The 21315-nt window shown below is 45.4% G+C and overlaps 1 protein-coding gene across 1 annotated transcript in view; it reads right to left on the minus strand.

Annotated features, from left to right (window-relative positions):
- Positions 1-21315, minus strand: part of LOC115094371 (non-structural maintenance of chromosomes element 3 homolog) — a 100790-nt gene that overhangs the window by 48187 nt on the left and 31288 nt on the right. The window contains exons 3-4 of the mRNA XM_029607360.1: positions 19627-19690; positions 3383-3462 (exon numbers count right to left, since the gene is read on the minus strand). Coding sequence (XP_029463220.1) covers positions 3383-3462; positions 19627-19690 — 144 coding nt within the window. The remainder of the gene's footprint in view (positions 1-3382; positions 3463-19626; positions 19691-21315) is intronic.

Genomic DNA, 21315 nt, shown 5'->3' on the forward strand with positions numbered 1-21315 from the left:
TTTTTTGAATGATACTTAAGATGTTTGGGGTGCCACTTGGGGTTGTTTCTTCTTCTTTCTACTTTTATGGTCCTTTAAGTGTCTGCTCCACTCCACTCTATAATTTCTTTTGCCATGTAACCTACTGCAATAATATTGCTTCTATGTTGGATTAAAATCTCCACCAGTGTATATAGTAGGGAAATGTGCTCCTACTGCTAGGGCTAAGACTAACTTCAACTCTCAATTTCCTTGAGATTCACAGATTAAGAACATGCCATACTGGGTCAGACCAAGGGTCCATCAAGCCCAGCATCATGTTTCCAACAGAGGCCAAACCAGGCCACATGAACCTGGCAAGTACCCAAAAACTAAGTCTATTCCATGCTACTGTTGCTAGTAATAGCAGTGGCTGTTTTCCAAGTCAACTTAATTAATAGCAGGTAATGGAAGTCAGAGAAAAGCTGAAAAGCACTCCCTAGATATACTGGTGTGCCACCTGCGATCCCTCAGTATATATAATATCAAAGCAGAAGAAATATATAATCATACACTTCCGCTGAATAATAAACTGTTTAAACCCAACCAATGACTAGATCAAGTAGGACCACTGCCCTAAAAAAACACAAACAATCCTGTCTCCCGAATCCCAAAAGGAAAAAGGAAACCCTGTATAACTTGCCTGAAACAATGAACCAACACTTATGCCAATGATCTGCAATCGTAGTAACTATAAGAAGATAAAGAAACAGCAGAAGATACGAGCGGACTCTCCTGTAACATACTTGAGTGGGTGTCTGGACTGATCCTACCGTGTTTCCCCGATAGTAAGACACCCCTGATAGTAAGACGTAGTGGGAATTTTAGAGGGGTCAGCTAATGTAACACATCCCCCGAAAGTAAGACGTACCTGTCATTTCAAAAAAAAATTATTTTTAAATACCTGTCGGAGGGCCGCGTGGGTCCAGGCGGCTGGCGGCGGGAGCCGGGTGGTCGCGTGTTAAATCTAGGCTGCGGGCGGGTGGGCGCTTGTTCTAGGCGGCGGCGGGAGGACGCGCGTTAGTTCGAGACGGCCGGCGGGCGGCGGGTGGTCGCGTGTTAAATCTAGGCCGGGTCGCACAGGCGCGCATTCATTCACTGCCGGTGGGGGCTGCCTCGGCAGCCCCCACCGGCAGTGAATGAATGCGCGCACAGGCCCACAGCGCCTGTGCGACCCCTGCGATTCGGCGCTGGGGGCTGCCGGTGGGGGCTGCCGGTGGGGGCTGCGGCAGTGAATGAATTCATTCATCCAGGCGGAGGAGCCGGCTGCTTTCGCCGCTGCCGGCTGCTTTCGGCGCTCAAGGCAGTCACATGCTGTGACGTCACGGCATGTGACTGCCTTGAGCGCCGAAAGCAGCCGGCAGCGGCGAAAGCAGCCGGCTCCTCCGCCTGGATGTATGAATTCATTCACTGCCGCAGTCCCCACCGGCAGCCCCCAGCGCCGAATCGCAGGGGTCGCACAGGGGCTGTGGGCCTGTGCGCGCATTCATTCACTGCCGGTGGGGGCTGCCGAGGCAGCCCCCACCGGCAGTGAATGAATGCGCGCCTGTGCGACCCGGCCTAGATTTAACACGCGACCACCCGCCGCCCGTCTCGAACTAACGCGCGTCCACCCGCCCCCCCCCCCGGCCTGGAACAAGCGCCCACCCGCCCGCGGCCTAGATTTAACACGCGACCACCCGGCTCCCGCCGCCAGCCGCCTGGACCCACGCGGCCCTCCAACAGGTATTTAAAAATAATTTTTTTTTGAACACTCAGGTTTTTTTTCCAATATAAGACATACCCTGAAAGTAAGACATAGTGGGACTTTTGGGGGTAAAAAGAAAGTAAGACGCTGTCTTATATTCGGGGAAACACGGTAGGTACTACAGGAACGAAAATCATCAAGAAAGAAACTAATTTTCCTTTCCCTGTACGTACCAGGATCAGTCCAGACTGCTGGGATGTACCCGAGCCGCCTTAAATGGGGTGGGACCCAGAGAGTCCCGCTCGAAGCACACTGCTCCCAAAAGAATCCGGACCACGAACATCCAAGCGATAATGTCTAGAGAACGTATGCAAGGACTTCCAAGTGGTCGCCCTGCAAATCTCCTGGGAAGACACAAACTGACTTTCAGCTGACGAAGCCGCCTGAGAATGCAGAGAGTGAGCCTTAAGTCCGTCAGGTACAGGTCTTCCGCACCCAATGTAGGTGGAAGCAATCGAGCCTTTCAACCATCGGGCGATAGTCGCTTTGGATGCCTGGAGACCCTTCTTGGGCCCATTCCACAACACAAATAAATGATCCGACCGTTGAAATTCATTAGTCACCTCCAAATATCGCAGGAGTACCCGGACATCCAAATGCCTCAAATCCCGACCTTGAGAAGACCGGATATCCTCCTCAGAAAAGGAAGGTAATTCCACTGTCTGATTAACATGGAAGGCCAATACCACCTTAGGTAAGAAGGAAGGTACTGTGTGCGTAAGGAAACTCCGGACTCAGAAACACGCAAAAACGGTTCTCTGCACGATAGAGCCTGAAGTTCCGAAACGTGACGCGCAGACAAAATGGCCACTAGAAATACTGTCTAGACATACTAATTGATCTAGTCAGGGTCACTCCAACCTGTACAACCAACGTAGAAATTTGGAGAGATCAGGACCGCAGGTTATGCCTTTCAATCTGCTGGAGTCAGAGAAAATACTGAGGGACCGCAGGTGGCACACCAGTATATCTAGGGGGTGCTTTTCAGCTTTTCTCTGACTCCATCTGCTGGAGGGGAGGCATAACCCAGCAGTCTGGACTGATCCTGGTACGTACAGGGAAAATTGTTTTCAATTGTATTCTACCATATGGGACACTACTTCTACTAACAGAGCTACTGGGCAGTAGTCATACTAAGTCTGCTCAATACGCAACCATTACTGGCTAAGAGCTCTTTCCCTGTGCTGCTTTTTTGTTTTGTTTCATTTATGTTCAAAGCTATATTATTAATGAATGAAGAGTCGGGGTGGGAGGGAGGGGGGTTTTTGGGGAAAGTTGTACCTGCTTTCAACAATATGTTTGACCATTATTGTTACACTGTATTGTATGTTTTCACAAACTCCTGTTACTTTGCTTCTTGGTCAATAAAACAATATAAATTAAAAAATAAAATTTAAGTCTTTATTGTGGAAACCCAAAATAGAAGCAGAAAAATACTTTTTCAAGTGCATTTAATTCATTATACTGAGTTTTGAAGATCTATCCAGGAATCCAATATCTGCAGCAACCAGATCAGGAGAGATACTGTTTTCTAGTTCAGTTGATACATAGGTATTTAAATTAAAACACTTCTATGAAAAGTTTCTCTCTGGATAGCCAGCTGATCTGTGTACTAACCTGCTGTAGTTTCCTTCCCACTCTGTTCATAATCTCTGAGTATATATCCTTATACTCCTTCACCACGCTTTTTATGATATCTGTAACCAGTCACAAACAGTGAGTTACACAATTGCTGTTTCAATTCAAGAATGTGCCAAATTGGCCAAAACCAAACTGTTAGCCCTTCTCCAACTCTGCAGTCTTATCCCTCATCCCATCACTCATGCAGCATCTTCGCCCCCCTTCCATTTTTCCCTACCTCTCTCTTTCTATCTTCCCCAGCGAATAGTTATGGAAAGACTACACCCTAGTAAAAATAATCATGGCAAAATAGGAACAGATAGTAAGTCTGCTTACATATAAACAGGGATTCTCCATAGAAATCAGGATGAACTGGCCATAATATGAGTGATGTCATCTGATGGGACTGACAGACCCAGCTCTCAGAGTTCAGTAAAAGTCTTACTGAGCATGTGTGGGAGTTCCCGAGTGCATGTATACTTCATAAGTCCCTCAGTCTCTTCCAGAATTTAAAGCTTTAGTGAGATAATCGACTCTCCAGTAAGGCAGGTTGGTATTAAGTTGGTTGGTTCATCCAATTTATTAAGAACACTATTTACAAGTAAGCAAACTTGCTTTTTCCATCAATGAGCAGGCATGAATCAGCCATTGTGTGTGGGAAGTCCCACATATAATGGTGGATTGTTGCACTGCAACAATTAAGTTGCAGATTGCATTGAGGAGCAATTACTTAAAAGACAACTCAGTGACAGCAGGTGGAGAGGGACGTATTGAGTGAACAGGCTGCGCAGAACTGCTTCTGCACAGTTAATGTCTCTTTGGACATGCTATCCAGAAAGTAAGAGGACACAAAGGTGTAAAATGAGGATCAAATAGCAGTTCTGCATGTGTCTTCAACTGAAGTAGCCCAGAGACATGCCACTAAAGTTACCATGACTCTTTATGAGCTTTGACAGATTCTACTCCAGGGCTTCCCAAATCTGTCCTGGGGATCCCACAACAAGTCGAGTTTTCAGGATATCCACAATGAACATGCATGATATAAGTCTGCATACCATGGAGACTCAGTATATGAAAATTTATCTCAAGCATATTCATTATAGATATCCTGAAAACCTGAATGGCTGTGGGGTTCTCAGGACAGGTTTTGGAAGAGACGGCTGAGGGGGGATATGTTAGAGGTCTTTAAGATCATGAGAGGTCTTGAACGAGTAGATGTGACTGTTATTTACACTTTCGAATAATAGAAAGACTAGGGGGCATTCCATGAAGTTAGCCAGTAGCACATTTAAGACTAATTGGAGAAAATTCTTTTTCACTCAACGCACAATGAGCTCTGGAATTTGTTGCCAGAGGATGTGGTTAGTGCAGTTAGTGTAGCTGGGTTCAAAAAAGGTTTGGATAAGTTCTTGGAGGAGAAGTCCATTAATGGCTATTAATCAAGTTTACTTAGGGAATAGCCACTGCTATTAATTGCATCAGTAGCATGGGATCTTCTTAGTGTTTGGGTAATTGCCAGGTTCTTGTGGCCTGGTTTTGGCCTCTGTTGGAAACAGGATGCTGGGCTTGATGGACCCTTGGTCTGACCCAGCATGGCAATTTCTTATGTTCTTATTATAATTTGTATGCCAGCCAGCACATTACAGTATGTTAACCAATTAGAGTTGATTTAACATAAGAACATGCCATACTGGGTCAGACCAAGGGTCCATCAAGCCCAGCATCCTGTTTCCAACAGTGGCCAATCCAGGCCATAAGAACCTGGCAAGAACCCAAAAACTAAGTCTATTCCATGCTACTGTTGCTAGTAAAAGCAGTGGCTATTTTCTAAGTCAACTTAATTAATAGCAGGTAATGGAATTCTCCTCCAAGAACTTATCCAATCCTTTTTTAAACACAGCTACACTAAAACCACATCCTCTGGCAACAAATTCCAGAGTTTAATTGTACGTTGAGTGAAAAAGAACTTTCTCCGATTAGTTTTAAATGTGCCACATGCTAACTTCATTGAATGCCCCCTAGTCTATTATCCGAAAGAGTAAATAACTGATTCACATTAACCCATTCTAGACCTTTCATGATTTTAAACACCTCTATCATATCCTCCCCTCAGCCGTCTCTTCTCCAAGCTAAAAAGTCCTAACCTCTTTAGTCTTTCCTCATAGGGGAGCTGTTCCATTCCCTTTATCATTTTGGTCACCCTTCTCTGTACCTTCCCCATCACAACTATATTATTCTCAACCTGTTGGGTTCAAAAGGACACAAACTGTTGAGAAGCTCAACAGTGAAGTTGAGGTCTCCTTAAATAATACGCTAGGGCTCTGTTGCCATCCAAGAAGTGAAAGAATGCTGGCAATATAATAGCTTGGATAATATGGAATGAGATATCACATATAGCAGGAACTTAGGGCGAGTGCTTTGAACCACTCTATTGTAAAAAAAACCAAAACAACAAAAAAACAAACAAACTGCGGGCATGGTAAATATGAAACCAGAACCTGTATTATGAAACTAGAAACTGTATTCACATAATCTTCATGCCAAAATGACAACAAGCAACACTACTTTCCAGGTGAGAAACTTCAAGTGAAATGACTTAAGAGGTTCAAAGAGTTTTCAAAAGTTGGACTAACATTATGCTGGGGTCCCAAGGCACTGGAGATTTACTGACCTGAGGCTTAAAATGCCATAGACCCTTCATAAACTTGGATACTAAAGAGCAAACAGATCAAAGCTGATGGTGATATGCTGCAATTGTGCCGAGATAAAACTTGACTGAAGAGGTGCTAAGACTGGATGAAAGGAAGTCCTTTGGGTTGCAGGGGAAGGGATCTAGATGGCTGGTCTCACACCAAGTCAAAAACCTTTTCCATCTGAAACTGTAGAATTTTTGTGTTGAAGGCTTCACCTCCTTAGGAAGGAGCAGTGAGGATACTACTGAACATTCAACATCCATGCTGAGAGGGCTAACAATGGCAGATTCAGACTGCAGAGCCTACCATCCAGTCGAAGATATCCAAGGGAATCTAAGAATGACTGGACAAACGGATGAGATATGATACCACTCTTGCTGTTGCCAGGCCAGTGCTATGAGGATTACCTTCACCTTGTTCTGAAGGACCTTCTGGACATTCCTGACAATAACAGGAATTAGTAGTTATACATCGTAGAGCAAAATTCCAGTTTAACATAAAAGCATCAGGAGCTGATTTGTACCTGCTCAGATGCATTCAGCAAAACTTCAACCTTCCAGTTGCCTGCTGCCCTCTGTCACCGGTGTGTTCTAATGTCTGATCAAGATCTCCGGGAATCCTTGGGCCAAGTATCATTTGTGCAGCAGCAGCACTCTGCTGAGACAGTCACACATAGGTGTGACTGTCTCAGAATCCTGAAAGATGGGCCACATGGAAATGGGCGTTGTGATGGCCAGCCCACAACCAGATACAGACACAGCCTCTTTGCTGAGGTTATACAATTCCATGCTTCCTTGTTTGGTTATCTAGAATATGGCCACCTGGATGTAATCTGAATCAAGACTGTTTTGCCCAAGAGCAGATGACAAAAAGCGCTTAGTGTGTAATTGAGTCATAGTTCCAGAAGGTTGATTTGCAGATGTCTCTCCACTAGGGACCACAGTCCTTAGGTCCACGCAGCACTCCTGATCATTGGTGGAGGCATTGGTAGACAGGGTCACTGATGTGCAGGGACATGTAGACAGAGAATCCCTCTCCCAACAGGGCTTTCAGGGTCATCCACCATTGAAGGGATATTTGCATCTCGGGCATAACAGAGATCTGGTGGGACAATGGCTGACAGAACTTTTCTTATTACATGGGAACAAGCAGATTCTTTGCCAGAACTATTGTGTAGTGTACCCCAGGGGTCTACGATGGCTCCTGTTCATTTTAATCTACACCAGGATTTTGCAACCTGTGGCTCCTGAGCCACATGTGGCTCTTTGAAGACCTAGTGTGCTAGTGCATAATAGTATAGCCAAAGAGAAAAAAGGCAGGGTATCAGGGGATTGCTGAGATGGGGGTTGGGGGAAGAGAAAGAAATAGAGAGGTATGACGACAGGATATAGTAGTGAGAGAGAACTGACTATGGGGATGATGGAGATTGTGAGAAAAAGTGATTGCCGAGAAAGAGGGTGGAAAGAGTGGTTGGATGGGAGATTGTGAGAAAGTGTATCAAGTACGAGAGGAGGATGGAGAGAGAGAGAGGGGGATGGGGACTAAGCAAGAGAGAGAGTGCTAGATATTAAGGACATGAGAGAGAGAAAGCTGGTGATGAGAAGGGATTGAGAGAGACAGGTAAAGAGACTGCTATGGAGGAGATAATTTACATGAGTGTTCCGATGAACAGGGTTGTGGCTTTCAAAATATTTTAGTGAAAGAAAAGAATATGAAATGGCTCTTCTATTTTCGAAAGGCTGCAGACTCCCGATTTATATCTTGCACCATTATTTATTTAAAAGTTTTTACATACTGCATCCTACAAAAAATATTGAGGCAGCTTACAGCATTACATTCATAATCTAATTAGACACCTTACTGCAGAAACAGCAATTTAGTTGCTATCAATCTTAACTTTTAGCTTTCACAGGTTTGGTAGAGAATGAAGATTGGACTGAGCTGAGTAGGTGTCTAATGCTCATTGCTAACAAGAATAGACTAAAATGAAATCAGTCTAAAACTGAAGCTCTATGGCTAGATGGAGCTAACTGGCTGCTGACTAAATTTCTTACCCTGTCAGGCGTTGTCTTATCCAAAAAAAATACTACTGATTTTGACATGGGTGATCAAGTTTTAGTAATTGTACAATCCTATTTTTTCTTTTCTTTTTTTTTTTTTTTTAAACAAAATGATAGCTTTTTTGGATAAAAAGAACTGGAATCTTTAGATCCAGACTTGATTCTTTTAAAGCTTGTCTAATATAAGGGTCAATGCAATTCAATGAGCTCAGCTAAGCGCACTGGTTAACCCGTTGTTGGACACACGTTTTAGACACGTGTCCACAACCCCTTATGCAATAAGGGTATTAGCGCATCCAACACACATATCCAACCTCCCCCCCCCCCCCAAAGCTAATACCACTCATCACATGCAAATGTATGTTGATGTGGCTATTAGCTATTACCTCCCAATGTAAAAAAAAAAAAAGAAGTGTGCTCAGTGTACACGGAGATTGAGCTTGCTATGTCTGCAGTCTTCGTGATTAGTATAGAGACCTGTACACTGAGAAAGGTCTGTAAGATCGTCTGGGATAAAGGGCTTCCGGTAGGCAGGGTAATATCGCTTCGCAGGTGTATGTTCCGTGGGCGACAGAAGGGAGGACAATGCCACACTTTGTTCTTTGAGCTAAGACACTGTTTCCCTGAGCTCGTCCCCAAACAAGTTGTCTCCCTTGCATGGGAGGTCTGCAAGCTTTTCATGAATGTCCTCCCGAATCATGCTCGCTCTAAGCCAGGCCCATCTTTCTGCCGCGATAGCTGCCACTGAAGTGCCAGTTGACGTGTCAAGCTTTTGTAGATTGTGCGGAGCAGATGCCGCAAGCCTTCTTCCATATCAGCAAAACCTTGTGGCTGTGGTCTTTCACCCACCGCCTGGTCACCGTCAGACTAAGGATTGGAGGTATTTGTAGAGATATTGTGTTATATAGAACTGGTGGTGTTAGATCTTGGCATTAAGCATGGAGGCTTGGAATACCTTCTTCCCAAAGTCTTCCAGAGGGGTGTTTGAATAGAGCCTTGTCTTCCTGGCTCGCTTCATTGCGGATTCAACCACCACTAATGCGTGGGGCAATTTGACTTCCTCATCCTGAATTTTAAGTCTGTCTTTCTAGAGTACGGTGTCTCCCACGTCCTATCCATAACTTAATCTAGGATTGAGTGGGCAGGTAAAGCCTTCAGCTCCACTGGGGAATCAAAAATATTTAATAGCCCATGGACTTCAGATCTCAGATCTGGTAGCTTTTTGGTCTCTAGGCTCAACACTGTGCCTACCTTCTCTATAAATTGGAATATGAAAGATCATCCGGAGGCGATGAGGGTTCTGGGGTGTATTTTCCATGGGTAAGCCCACGGAGGGTTCTCTGGTGATCCGAGGATATGCCCGAAGACTCTGACAAGGAGTAAACTGGCTCCTGGGTCGGTCTTGAGGCCAGCAAACAACTTTGCTACCGGCCCCTCATCCTCTGACACCACCCAGGCCAGGGAAGCTGCCACAGAGTCCAAATCCACTGCTGACAGACTTGAGGGTGGCTGCGGATGTTGCATGGACACTAGAATGTCGAAGAAATTCTGAAAAATCCCAGTTATCTGGGACATCGTTTGCGAGGCTGCGCCCTGCAACATCTGGGAGACAGCTGAAGATGTTCTTTTAGCCGGTGGAAACTTCTTGCTCCCTATTGGGGGAATCAGATAGCTGTAGCGTCATCTTTTGCTTGGGGCCCCCTGGAAGCTTATCAGAAGCTGAGGAAGAAAAGCAAGCAAAAGCACGTGGAGCATCCCGATCAGAACACCAGATCCCTTCATATCCGAGAGGGTTAAGGCTCTTGCCCCACTGTGTGAATGGCAGGAAGGCTCCACAGTTGAGTCTTGGGACGCATGATGCCTTTGCTTCAAATGCATCAATGAACATAGTGGGATTTCACCTTAGCTTTTACATGCAGACGCCTATGTCAGCTTCGGCTGTGTCGGAGCATGGCTCGGCGTTGGATGCATTGGAGTCCTGTCCCTCTGCTTCTGGTACGTGAATCAATGCTCTGTGTCATGGGCCTTGCGCTGATCATGTCTCTGCATCGTGTGCGACTTCGTGACACTGTGTCGGCTAGCTTTTGATGATGGCGCAGACGTACTTGGTGCCAGAGACTCTGTCAGCCACATCCAAGGCTGTGTGGGGCTTGTCTAGGTTAGGACTCTGGCAGCTGAGTTCTGCAGTATTTGGAGTGGTTTGAGGGATGACAAAGGTATTCCAATTAGTAAGGAGTTGCAATAGTCGAAGGTGGAGAAGATAAGAAGTTGTAGTACAGTTCTGAAATCGTAGGGGTTGAGAAATGGATTCAGGTGTCTTAGGGTTAGGAGTCTGTGGTATCCTTCTTTAGTTTTATTTGCTATGTGGTTCTTGAAAGAAAGTTCTTTATCAATGATAACTCTGAGGTTCCTGGTGTGGGTGGTAGGGAGTATAGTTATCATTTGTTTGTCAAGTATTGTCAGGGGTGGAGGAGTTGGATTGGGTTTTTTTATCCATGAGTATTATTTCAGTTTTGTCAAAGTTGATTATGAGTTTCAGGGAATTTAGGAGATGTTTGATTGAGATAAGTAGTTCTGAGGTTTTCTTGTAGGTGTCTTCAATCGAATTTTGTATGGGAATGAGCATCAGAATGTCATCAGCATAAAGGAAGTGTGTGATTTCATATTCTTTTAGTAGTTGGCAGATGGGGAGAAGGTATATGTTGAAAAGGGTGGCTGATAAAGCTGATCCTTGAGGGACTCCGGTGTTGAGGTTGATTATTTTTGATAGGTTGTTGTTGATTAATACTTTGTATGTTCGATCAGATAAATAGGAAGAAAACCAACATAAGTTATTGCCAGTTAAATCAATTTGGGATAGTCGCTCCAATAGTATATTGTGGTTCACTGTGTCGAAGGCGGCTGAAAGGTCAAGAAGAATGAGCAAGTATTTTTCACCTTTGTCAAAGCCTCTTATAATAATGTCATTTAGGGAGATGAGGAGAGATTCCGTGTTTAGATTTTTTCTAAAACCATATTGGGATGGAGGTAGGATGCTGTTTGTCTCCAGATAGTCATCTAGTTGAGTGTGTACAACTTTTTCAATGGTTTTGGCTATGAACGAAAGGTTTGATATGGGACGGTAGTTGGTAAGGATTTCCAGATCTAGGTTGTTCTTTTTAAGGATTGGTTTGATGACAGCAGATTTGAGGCATTTGGGGTAGTTGCCTTCGGTCAGTGATAAATTGACAATTTTGGTGATGGTTTTTGATATGGTAGGTTCAATTGATTTGAGGGTTGTTATTGGGATGTTGTCTAATGGATGGCTGGCGGGGTTCATTTTATTTATTATAGATTGAATTTCAATGGTGGAGGCAGTGTCAAAGTTTGACCATGATGAGGTTATCTTGTTTTTAAGTTTGGTGTTCTGATTGTTGTTGGTTATGTTGGATTGGATTAGATGAGATATTTTGTTGTTGAAGAAATCAGCAAAGTCATCGCTTCCATGTTTGATGCATGAAGACTCTTGGGTGGTTTTGGTAAGTTTCTGAACTATTATGAATAACATTCTGGGGTTATGATGAAATTTGGAGATTTTGTTGGAGATCAATTCCTTTTTCGCATTGTTGATGATATTTTTATATTGAGCTAAGTTGTTCTGATAATTATTTAGTGTGGTAGTATTTTTGTTTTTTCTCCATTCTCTTTCTTTTGGAGTATGCGTTTGGCAGTTCTGATATTTTCGTTATACCATTGGTTGTTGTGTTTGGGTTATTGTTTAGTCTTTGTAATAATGGGATTGATGTTGTCTGCAACTTGTTTTGTGATGTTTAGCCATGATGAGGTAGAATTCTCGGAGCTAGATAGATTGATGTTGTTTAATTCGGATTGAAGAATTTTTTGTAAAAGTTCTATGTTGAATGGTGGATGGTAGGATATTTTGTTTGGGGTGATTTCAGGAGGTTTAAGGTTGATATTGGTATGTAAGTTAGTTTGGATTAGATGGTGGTCGGATCAGGGTATCTCTGTGGTGTGGGTAGAGAATGATTTCCAGATTTCAGTGTTGACAAAAATGAGGTCAATTGTGTGGCCTGCTTTATGAGTTGGAGATTGGATCATTTGTTCTAGATATAGAGTTGATAGTGCATCAATGTAAGTTTGGCAGGTTTTCGAGTGAGTTGGTAAGTTGAAATGTATGTTGAAGTCACCAAGTATGATTATGGGTTTGTTGAGGGAGATGTTGTTCATAATATATTCAATTAGAGGTAAGCAGTTTTTATCGAGTGCTCCTGGAGGACAGTAAATGAGGCATATTTGCAGTTTTGGTGAGTCATATAAAGCAATTTCCAATGGTGGAGGATGTTAGATGGGCGAAGTGTTAGCTGCAGGCTTTTTTTTTTTTTTTTTTTTTTTTTTTTTTTTAAGATATAAGCATTAAGCCACCTCCTTTTTTATTTTTTCTGGGGATTGAAGAGGTGTTGCAATCTTGGTTGGATAGTTGGTTTATTAGAGTGGAATCCGTGTTTTTGAGCCAGGTTTCTGTAATTGCAATGAAATCTGGTTTGTGGTCACTGAGTAGGTCATTGAATAGAGGGATTTTTTTTTTTTTAATTATAGGACGAGTATTGATGAGTATGAATGAGAGAAGCATATAGTTTGAGAGTTGGATATGTGTGTTAGTTTTGTAGTTTATTGGTTGATTTAGTTTGTGTGGAGGTTTCGAGGATGAATGTTTCCTTAGAGGATGTAGGTTGATTATTTGGAGATGAGATCTTGTTCAGCTTCATATCTTTTTGAGTTTTTGGATTGAAAGTTGATTGAGATAGGATTATGAGAGTATAGCTTGCTTTTGGAAGGCAGTTGTTAGTGATGCAACTTTTTTTTTTGTTTTGGGAGGAGCGGGTTGAGAAGGCAAGGTTTAGGAAGGGGGTGTCTGAGGGCTGTGATGAATGGGCTGCGCGAAGGGGCGCGCAAAGGGGCCTGCTCCTTTGGACGCGCTCCTTCGGCGCTCGGCGCCTGGGGTGAGTTTAAATTTAAACACCACTCACCCGACCCCTCCTCTGACGTCAGGGGGCTGGTTTCGCTTGTCAGGGGCTGGCTTTGCTTCGAGATGGGTGGTGCTGCAGAGATGAGGCCTTTCCGAGGCCTGTGCTGCTGGTTGCAGGCGATTTCGAGGGGGGGGGGTCAGCTCGTTAGGCTCCCTTGTTGCTGGTGGAGGCGTTCGGGGAGGCCCCTGCGGAGCTTGGTGACAGTGAGATGTGAGATTAGTTGGTGAAACTATTGGGGGAGACTAAGAGCAATAGGCTGCTGGAAGATAGGAAACAGAGTAAGAAGTTTTTTCCTTCACGAGCTCGTTTTAGGGATTCTCGACATTTTCGTTCTGATAAACCTGTTCCTCCCCCTGGGTCCAGTCAAAGCTCTGGTCGTCTGCAGTCCTTTCTTGGAGGTCGGACTCCCAGAGATGGTATAGGTCAGGGCTCAGGAGGTGGTAAGCCTCCACAATGAGGACTGGGGTCCCCCACTCCCACGTAGAAACTATAGGAGGCAGATTATCCAACTTCTATGAGGAGTGGGAGAAGATTACCTCAAGACAGGTGGGTCTTGGAGGTAGTCCAGCACGGTTATGCTCTAGATTTCATTCCCAGTTCAGGATGCCTTTGTAGAGTCTCGTGTGATTTCTCATGGCAGGCAAGAGGCTGTGTGGGCGACTTTCCAGAGGTTACTCGATCTCAACGCCATTTGTCCAGTCCCTCCTTCAGAGCAGGGCCAGGGTCGGTACTCTGTATACTTCGTGGTTCCCAAGAAGGAAGGGTGCTTTTGTCCTATCCTCGACTTGCAGAAGGTGAACCGGTGCCTACGAGTTCCCAAGTTCCGCATGAAAATGCTTGCAGCGGTGAGCAAAGGGGAGTTCCTTGCGTCCTTAGATCTAACGGAGGCTTATCGCCACATTCCAATCTGGCAGGACCATCAAAGATTCCTGAGGTTCAAGGTGCTGGGTCGGCATTTTCAGTTTCGGGCTCTTCCCTTTGGGCTGACCACGGCTCCTCGCGTGTTCACCAAGGTGATGGTAGTAGTAGCAGCAGCTCTGCGCAAAGAAGGGATCTTGGTGCATCCATATTTGGATGATTGGCTCATCCGGGCGAAGTCTGAGGAGGATTGCGAGAGATTTCTCTAGAGAGTGATGACCACCCTATGGTCTCTTGGTTAGGTCATCAATCTGCAGAAGAGCCAGTTGGTGCCCACACAATGCCTGGTATACCTAGGAGCGTGGTAAGACACGCAAAAGGGCAAGGTCTTCCTGGCGACAGACAGAATGCAGAAGTTACAGACTCAGGTGAAAGGCCGCCTTCGCTTGATGGTACCAACAGCCTGAGATTATCTCCAAGTCCTGGGCTCCATGGCATCCACATTAGAGCTGGTGCCTTGGGCATTTGAGCACTTATTAATTTATTTAGTGCTTTTTTTTAAACCGACATTCATGACACCAATCATATCGGTTTACAAGAAACAATGGGGCAATAACATTAACATCAACATAAACAATAAGGCGAAAAGTGAAAAGTTACAATAAAACAGGGGCACTCGAACTGGGAGGAGGAAGACTCAGAGGCATGAGTAACTTAGAATTAAATAAAATCAGGTCATATACCCAGGACTATAACAAGTACTCAGGACTGAATACTATCAAATATATAAATAATGTCCTATACTCAGGACTATAATAATATTGTATATTCATGACTAAATAGTATCAGGTCATAGAACTCAGAACTAACTGATATCAGGTCAAATGCCATGTCAGGGTTGGGGTACATCGATTAGAGGACCATGGCGTGTTATAGTAGATGGGGATATCATAGATCAGGGAAGGCTTGTAGAAATAGCCAAGTCTTGAGTTTCTTTCTGAATGTCTGTATGCAAGGTTCTTGTCTAAGGTCAGGGGGCATGGCGTTCCAGATGGTTGGCGCCACTGCAAGAAGGCTCGATCTTTGGTGGATGAGAGGTGTGTGGATTTGGCTGGGGGGGGGGGGGGGGGGGTGTAGCGAGCCCTTGTAGGCTTCTCTGATGGGTCTAGAAGAGAAGTGCAGCGTGAGTGGGTAATGTAAATCGATGGGTGTTCTGTTGTAAACAGCTTTGTGGATGATGGTGAGACACTTGTGTAGAATTCTAAAAGTTTACAGGGAGCCAGTGCAGGTTTTTTAGGATGGGTGTGATGTGGTCTCTTCTGTTGGAGTTTGTTAAAATTCTGGCGGCCGAGTTTTGTAGCATCTGAAGCGGTTTGGTGGAAGAGGCGGGAAGGCCTAGCAGAATGGAATTACAGTAGTCTAATTTGGAGAATATAATGGCCTGGAGTACCGATCTGAAATCTTGGAAGTACAGGAGCGGTCTGAGACTTTTTAGTACCTGAAGTTTGAAGAAGCAGTCTTTGGTTGTGTTGGTGATGAACTTTTTTAGATTTAACTGATTATCAATTATAACTCCGAGGTCTCTTGCTTGGCTGACCAGGGTGTTGGTGCGAATTGAATGCAGGCTATCGTTGTGGTTGAGAGATTAAGAGCATTTCTGTCTTAGACGTGTTCAGAACAAGGTTTAGGTTAGTAAGGAGGTTGTTGATATCTTGGAGATAGTTGTCCCAGAACTTCAGTGTTTTTGTGAGGGATTCGGTTAGTGGGATCAGGATTTGTACATAGTCGGCGAAGAGTTAGTGTTTGAGTTTTAGATTCGTAAGCAGCTGGCAGAGGGGAAGAAGGTATAGGTTGAAAAGTGTAGGAGACAGAGAGGAGTCCTGCGGAACTCCTCTTGAGGAGTTGATGAGCGGATATTCCTTGTTGTTGATCTTTACTTTATAGCCTCTTGTCGTGAGAAAGGAGTCAAACCATTTGAAGGCCGTACCTGTTATCCCGATGTCCGAAAGTCGTTTAAGGAGAGTGGAGTGATTCACTGTGTCGAATGCTGCCGAGATGTCGAGGACTATTAGAAGGCAGGAGTGACCAGAGTCCATACCCATGATGAGGTGATCTGTGAGGGAGATGAGGAGGGTTTCGGTGCTTAATGATTTGCGAAATCCATATTGCGATGAGTAGAGAATGTTGTGGTCTTCCAGGTATTCTGATAATTGGGTGTTGACTATTTTTTCTATGATCTTTGCCAAAAAAGGAAGGTTAGAGATGGGGCGGAAGTTGTTGGGTTCTCTAGGGTCTAGATTTGCTTTCTTGAGAAGGGGTTTGAGGGTGGCAATTTTTAGGACGTCCAGGAAGATTCCTTGAGATAGTGAGCACTTGAGACCTTTACAGCGTGCGCCGTTGTCTAGGTGAAGTCCTGTGTTGGAGCAGTTCCATATTCCATTGCCTCTTCTTCAGGAACCCAGATGTAGTCTCTCTTGGTGGCTGCTGCGTTGAAACCTGGAAAAAGGGGTGGAGTTGGACCCTCCGGCTTGGGTGGCCATCTCTACAGATGCCAGCTTCTCTGGATGGGGAGCGGTGTGTCAAGACAAGACCACTCAAGGCCTGTGATAAATGTCTGAGAAATCTTGGTCCATCAACAGGCTCGAAACCCGGGTGGTTTGCCGGGCCCTTCAAGTGTTCCTGCCCTTAGTCAGGAGTCGGATGGTGCGCGTCTTGTCTGACAACGCGACCACAGTGGCATATATCAACAGGCAGGAGGGAACCAGGAGCCCTGCAGTGGTGCTGGAAGCGTGACGTTTGTTTGCCTGGGCAGAGATTCATCTCGGGGACATCGCTGCGTCGCATGTTGCGAGACTGGAAAACGTGCAAGCGTCCTTCCTCAGCCAAGAGCGCTTGGACCCTGGAGAGTGGGAGTTGTCCTACGAGGCATGGAATCACATTTGCGCCAGATGGGGCGCTTTGCAGTTGGACCAGATGGCGACTCAAGCCAACTCTAAAATGGTTCGGTTTTTCAGTCGGAGGGAACTCGATCAGTGAGGCTCGATGCTCTGGTGTGTGTATGGCCCATGGGATTTCTTCTCTGTCTTTCCCCCATGGCCTCTCATAGGCCACGTTCTCAGGTGGATAGAGTTGCATTGCGGGTCCGTGGTGCTCGTAGCTCTGGAGTGGCCCAGGCGTCCCTGGTTCGCAGATCTAGTACGACTGGTGGAGGACGGCCCTTTTCATCTGGCTCATCTTCCGCGCCTTCTGCGTCAAGGGCCTATATTCTCGAATCGGATAAATCACTTCTGTCTCACGGCTTGGCTTTTGAGAGGCAGAGGTTATGTCTGAAAGGGTATTCTGAGTCAATTTCCACTCTTCTTCAGGCTAGGAAACCTGCTACATCGATAACGTATGCCAGGGTTTGGCAGGTGTTTGCAGAGGAACCTGAGCTCCATGGCTGTGGGGGTGTCCCAGATTTTGGATTTCCTGCAACAGGGGTTAGCTAAGGGCTAACCCCTGTTGCAGGATATCATCAGGTTTCTTAGAGGAGCAAAACATTTGTGTCCACCAGTGCGCAAAGTATGCCCGGAGTGGAACTTAAATTTGATACTCCGCGCTCTATGCGACGCGCTGTTTGAACCGTTGAAGAGGGCATCATTGAAGGATTTGACTCTGAAGACTGTGTTCCTGGTGGCTATCTGTTCAGCATGGTGGATTTCGGAGCTGCAAGCCTTATCCTGTAGAGACCCTTTCCTGAGAATTTACCGGGACAGAGTATCCTTGCAAACAGTTCCTTCCTTCATGCCCAAGGCGGTCTTTCTTTCCATGTCAATCAGACGACGGAACTTCCAGCTTTTCCAGACTGATCCTGTGATTCCTCCTGAGAGAGAGAGTTGCATTTGTTGGACGTGCAGCGCATCCTTCTTCGCTATCTGGAGGTTTCTAATGCTTTTTGACGGTCAGACCATCGCTTTGTCTTATTTGCCGGGGCCAAGAAGGGAGACAAAGCATCAAAAGCTACCATTTCTAGATGGATTCAGGACGTTATCGCTTCCGCGTGTATATCTAAAGGAAAGCAGGCTCGTATGGGGTTGAGAGCCCACTCCACAAGGGCACAGGCGGTCTCCTGGGCAGAGTTTCAACTTCTTTCTCCACAGATTTGTAGGGCGGCTGTCTGGTCTTCCATTCTCACTTTCACCAAGTTTTATTGTTTGGATGTCAGGGCACAGGAGGAGGTATCCTTCGGTGACAGTGTTCTGCGAGCGGGTCTTTCGGAGGCCCTCCCAGTATAAGGTAGCTTGGGTACATCCCACTGGTCTGGAATGATCTGAGTATGTACAGGAAAGGACAATTGGTTTGTTCCTGTAATATAGCAGATCATTCCAAAGGCCCACCCCGTTCTGACTCCGAAAGACAGTCTGTGGGGTTTTTAGTATTCTGAAGGAATGATTGGATTTCTATTAAAACAGCAGGGCCGGTGGCTTACCGATATATGTTTCGTTGGTTTCGGGCAACCTAGACCTCTGGTTAGTTGGGAAGGATCCATCCTTTGGGGCCAGGTTGCTTTTGATTGATGTTTAGTTTCAAGGGCTTGGTTACAGGCTGATACTGAGGGACTGCAAGTGGCACACTCTCTTATGTAGTAGTGTCCAAGGTTTTTGTTCTCTGACTCCATCTGCTGGTAGGGATACACAACCCACTGGTCTGGAATGATCTGACTATGTACAGGAAGAGACCATGCTGGTGCCGCTGACTCCAGCTCTCCTGCAGCTTTTTAAGCCCAGACGGAGGAAGAGTTCCTATTTCGCTGAGACGGGGGGAGCAGTTGGGTCAGCAGGGGACTGGGAAGTGTGGCAACATACCTGTGGGTGCTTGGTGACACACTAGTGTATCACAACACACCGATTAACAACCACTGCTCTAGGGCTCTTAGTTACATAGAGGGGACATGCCTGGAGATCATGCTCTGCTCAGAGGCAAAGGACATGAGATCTGTGATAGACATGACTCCCTCTCACAGGGGATGGCAGTTTTTGAAGGCGCTTCCTTCTCTCACGCAGACACTTCTTCTCACATAGCCGCTGATAAATTACGTAAACTTAACACTTGAAAAATCTACCTAAAATATGACTAAAGGCATTATAGCAAACCATGGGACCTTATGAAGAATAAATCCTGCACCTCTGTAAAGCAAAAATTACCTGGCAAGGAGGAATGAGCAAAATTTCGCAACTGGTGGGATCCACAAAATAAGAGAAAATTGAAGGGGCCCAAAGGGAAACATAAAAACCACCATACTGGATCAGACCATCAAGCTGAATATCCAGGTTCTAACAGTAGCCAATCCAGGTCACAAGTCCCTGGCAAGATCCCAAAAGTGGCTACATTCCATGCTGCTTACATCCAGGGATAAGCAATGGCTTAACCCTACTTAACCTTCCAGAAACTTGTCCAAAATGTTTTTAAACCCAGCTATGCTGACTGGAAGGTATAGATGCTGCACATAGCCTGTAGGATATGTTCAAAGCTTCTAGAACCTTTGACACTGGGCAGACTATCTGACATCATCCATGTGCAAGGACTGCCACCATGTTTGTCCTCAAGAGAACATGTACTCTTACCTGCTCGTTTAATTGGTAGTTTCTTCTGGTCTCTCACCAGCAGATACTGCAGCACTTCCCCCACCTAGGAGAAGCAGAGGGGGGCACAAAGTTAGAAAAGCTGAAACTTCCAAGAGAACTCTGAGGAGGGAAGGCTGTGGCAGAATAGGATGTTAGGGATGTTCTAGTCCATGTGTTTCACACCAGTGAGAAAACAGCATAAAAGCAAGGTAATAAATCTGTGAACAGGGTTTTCCATAGTCAGAAGGATGAATCGACTATTATGCGTGGGTGACACTTCATCCTGGGCCTCCGCGAGAACTGAACACCAAACTGAATGGCAGGGGGAAAAAGATACGGAACCAACAGCAGGAGGTGAGGGAAATGAATGACTGCGATGCGATGTGTGACCACGCCCCCCCTGACATCACTGGGAGCCCCGGCGACGGTTGAAGAGCACCTCACCATCAGGCGCCGGTGAGCGGGGAGGCCACACTTCATCCTGGGCCCCCGCGAGAACTGAACACCAAACTGAATGGCAGGGGGAAAAAAGATACGGAACCAACAGCAGGAGGTGAGGGAAATGAATGACTGCGATGCGATGTGTGACAACGCCCCCCCTGACGTCACTGGGAGCCCCGGCAACTGTTGAAGAGCGCCTCACCATCAGCTCTCCCCTTTGTGCACCCCTTCGTGCAACCCTTGTGCTTCTAAAAAAAAAATAAAAAATCTTTTATAATTTTCTGTAATTTAACCTTTATTCCAATTCTTTACCTTTTCTTGTCACTTGTTAACAATTTTAATTAGAAATGTTCATTGTATTAGACTATGGAAATTTATTTCCTGCTATTCTGTTTAATGTAAACCGGTATGATTTACATCGGATGTAAGAATGTCAGTATATAAAAATTAAAAATAAATAAAAATAAAATAAATCATCTGATGACAGACATGGCCCCAGCTCTTAGAGCTTAGTAAAGGTTCTGTTGAGTATGTGCATGAGATAATGCATAAATGCACGCTGCTTCATGAGCTCCTCTACCTCTTCCAGAGCTTCGTTGAGGTAGTCGACTCTCCAGGAAGTAAGGCCAGGTATTAAGTATGGCTAATTCACCCTACTGTCTAGGGAGAATCCTGTTCTCTCTATCAACAAGAAGAGATGAATCAGCCATTACGTGTAGAGAGTCCCAAGCTGAGAGTTGCACCAAGGAGCAACTACTGCAAACAAGCAACCCAAACCCTACCACTGGAAAGCGGACTAATGCATGAACAGGCTGCACAGAACTGCTTGTCCATAGTTACTGTCTATTTAGGGTACAGAAGTTTGGAAAGAAAGATGAATGGAGAGGTGGGTTTGCTTACCGTAAATGGTGTTTTCCATAGATAGCAGCTGAATTAGCCATGCTCTCTGGGGTACGTCCTCCGTGCAACTAGGTGGCGGAGCTCTCTAAGATCACCCAAAGTCTTTAGGTGAGGTGTTCCCTCCTGCCTGTCCCTGCTTGAGGCTCTTCAGTCCGTGTCAAAGCAAGACGATATGCAATGCTGGAACTGTCCGGGGAGGCGGGAGGGTCAACATGGCTAATTCATCTGCTATTTACAGAAAACACTGTTTATGGTAAGCAAACCTGCTTTTTTCCATAGATAAGCAGCTGAATTAGCCATGCTGTCTGGGAGTCCCCAGCTGAAGTATTGAGCGTATCAGCTGGGTGA

The sequence above is a fragment of the Rhinatrema bivittatum genome, chromosome 1 (genome assembly GCF_901001135.1).
Source record: "Rhinatrema bivittatum chromosome 1, aRhiBiv1.1, whole genome shotgun sequence".
In the NCBI taxonomy this organism is placed as follows: Eukaryota; Metazoa; Chordata; class Amphibia; order Gymnophiona; family Rhinatrematidae; genus Rhinatrema; species Rhinatrema bivittatum.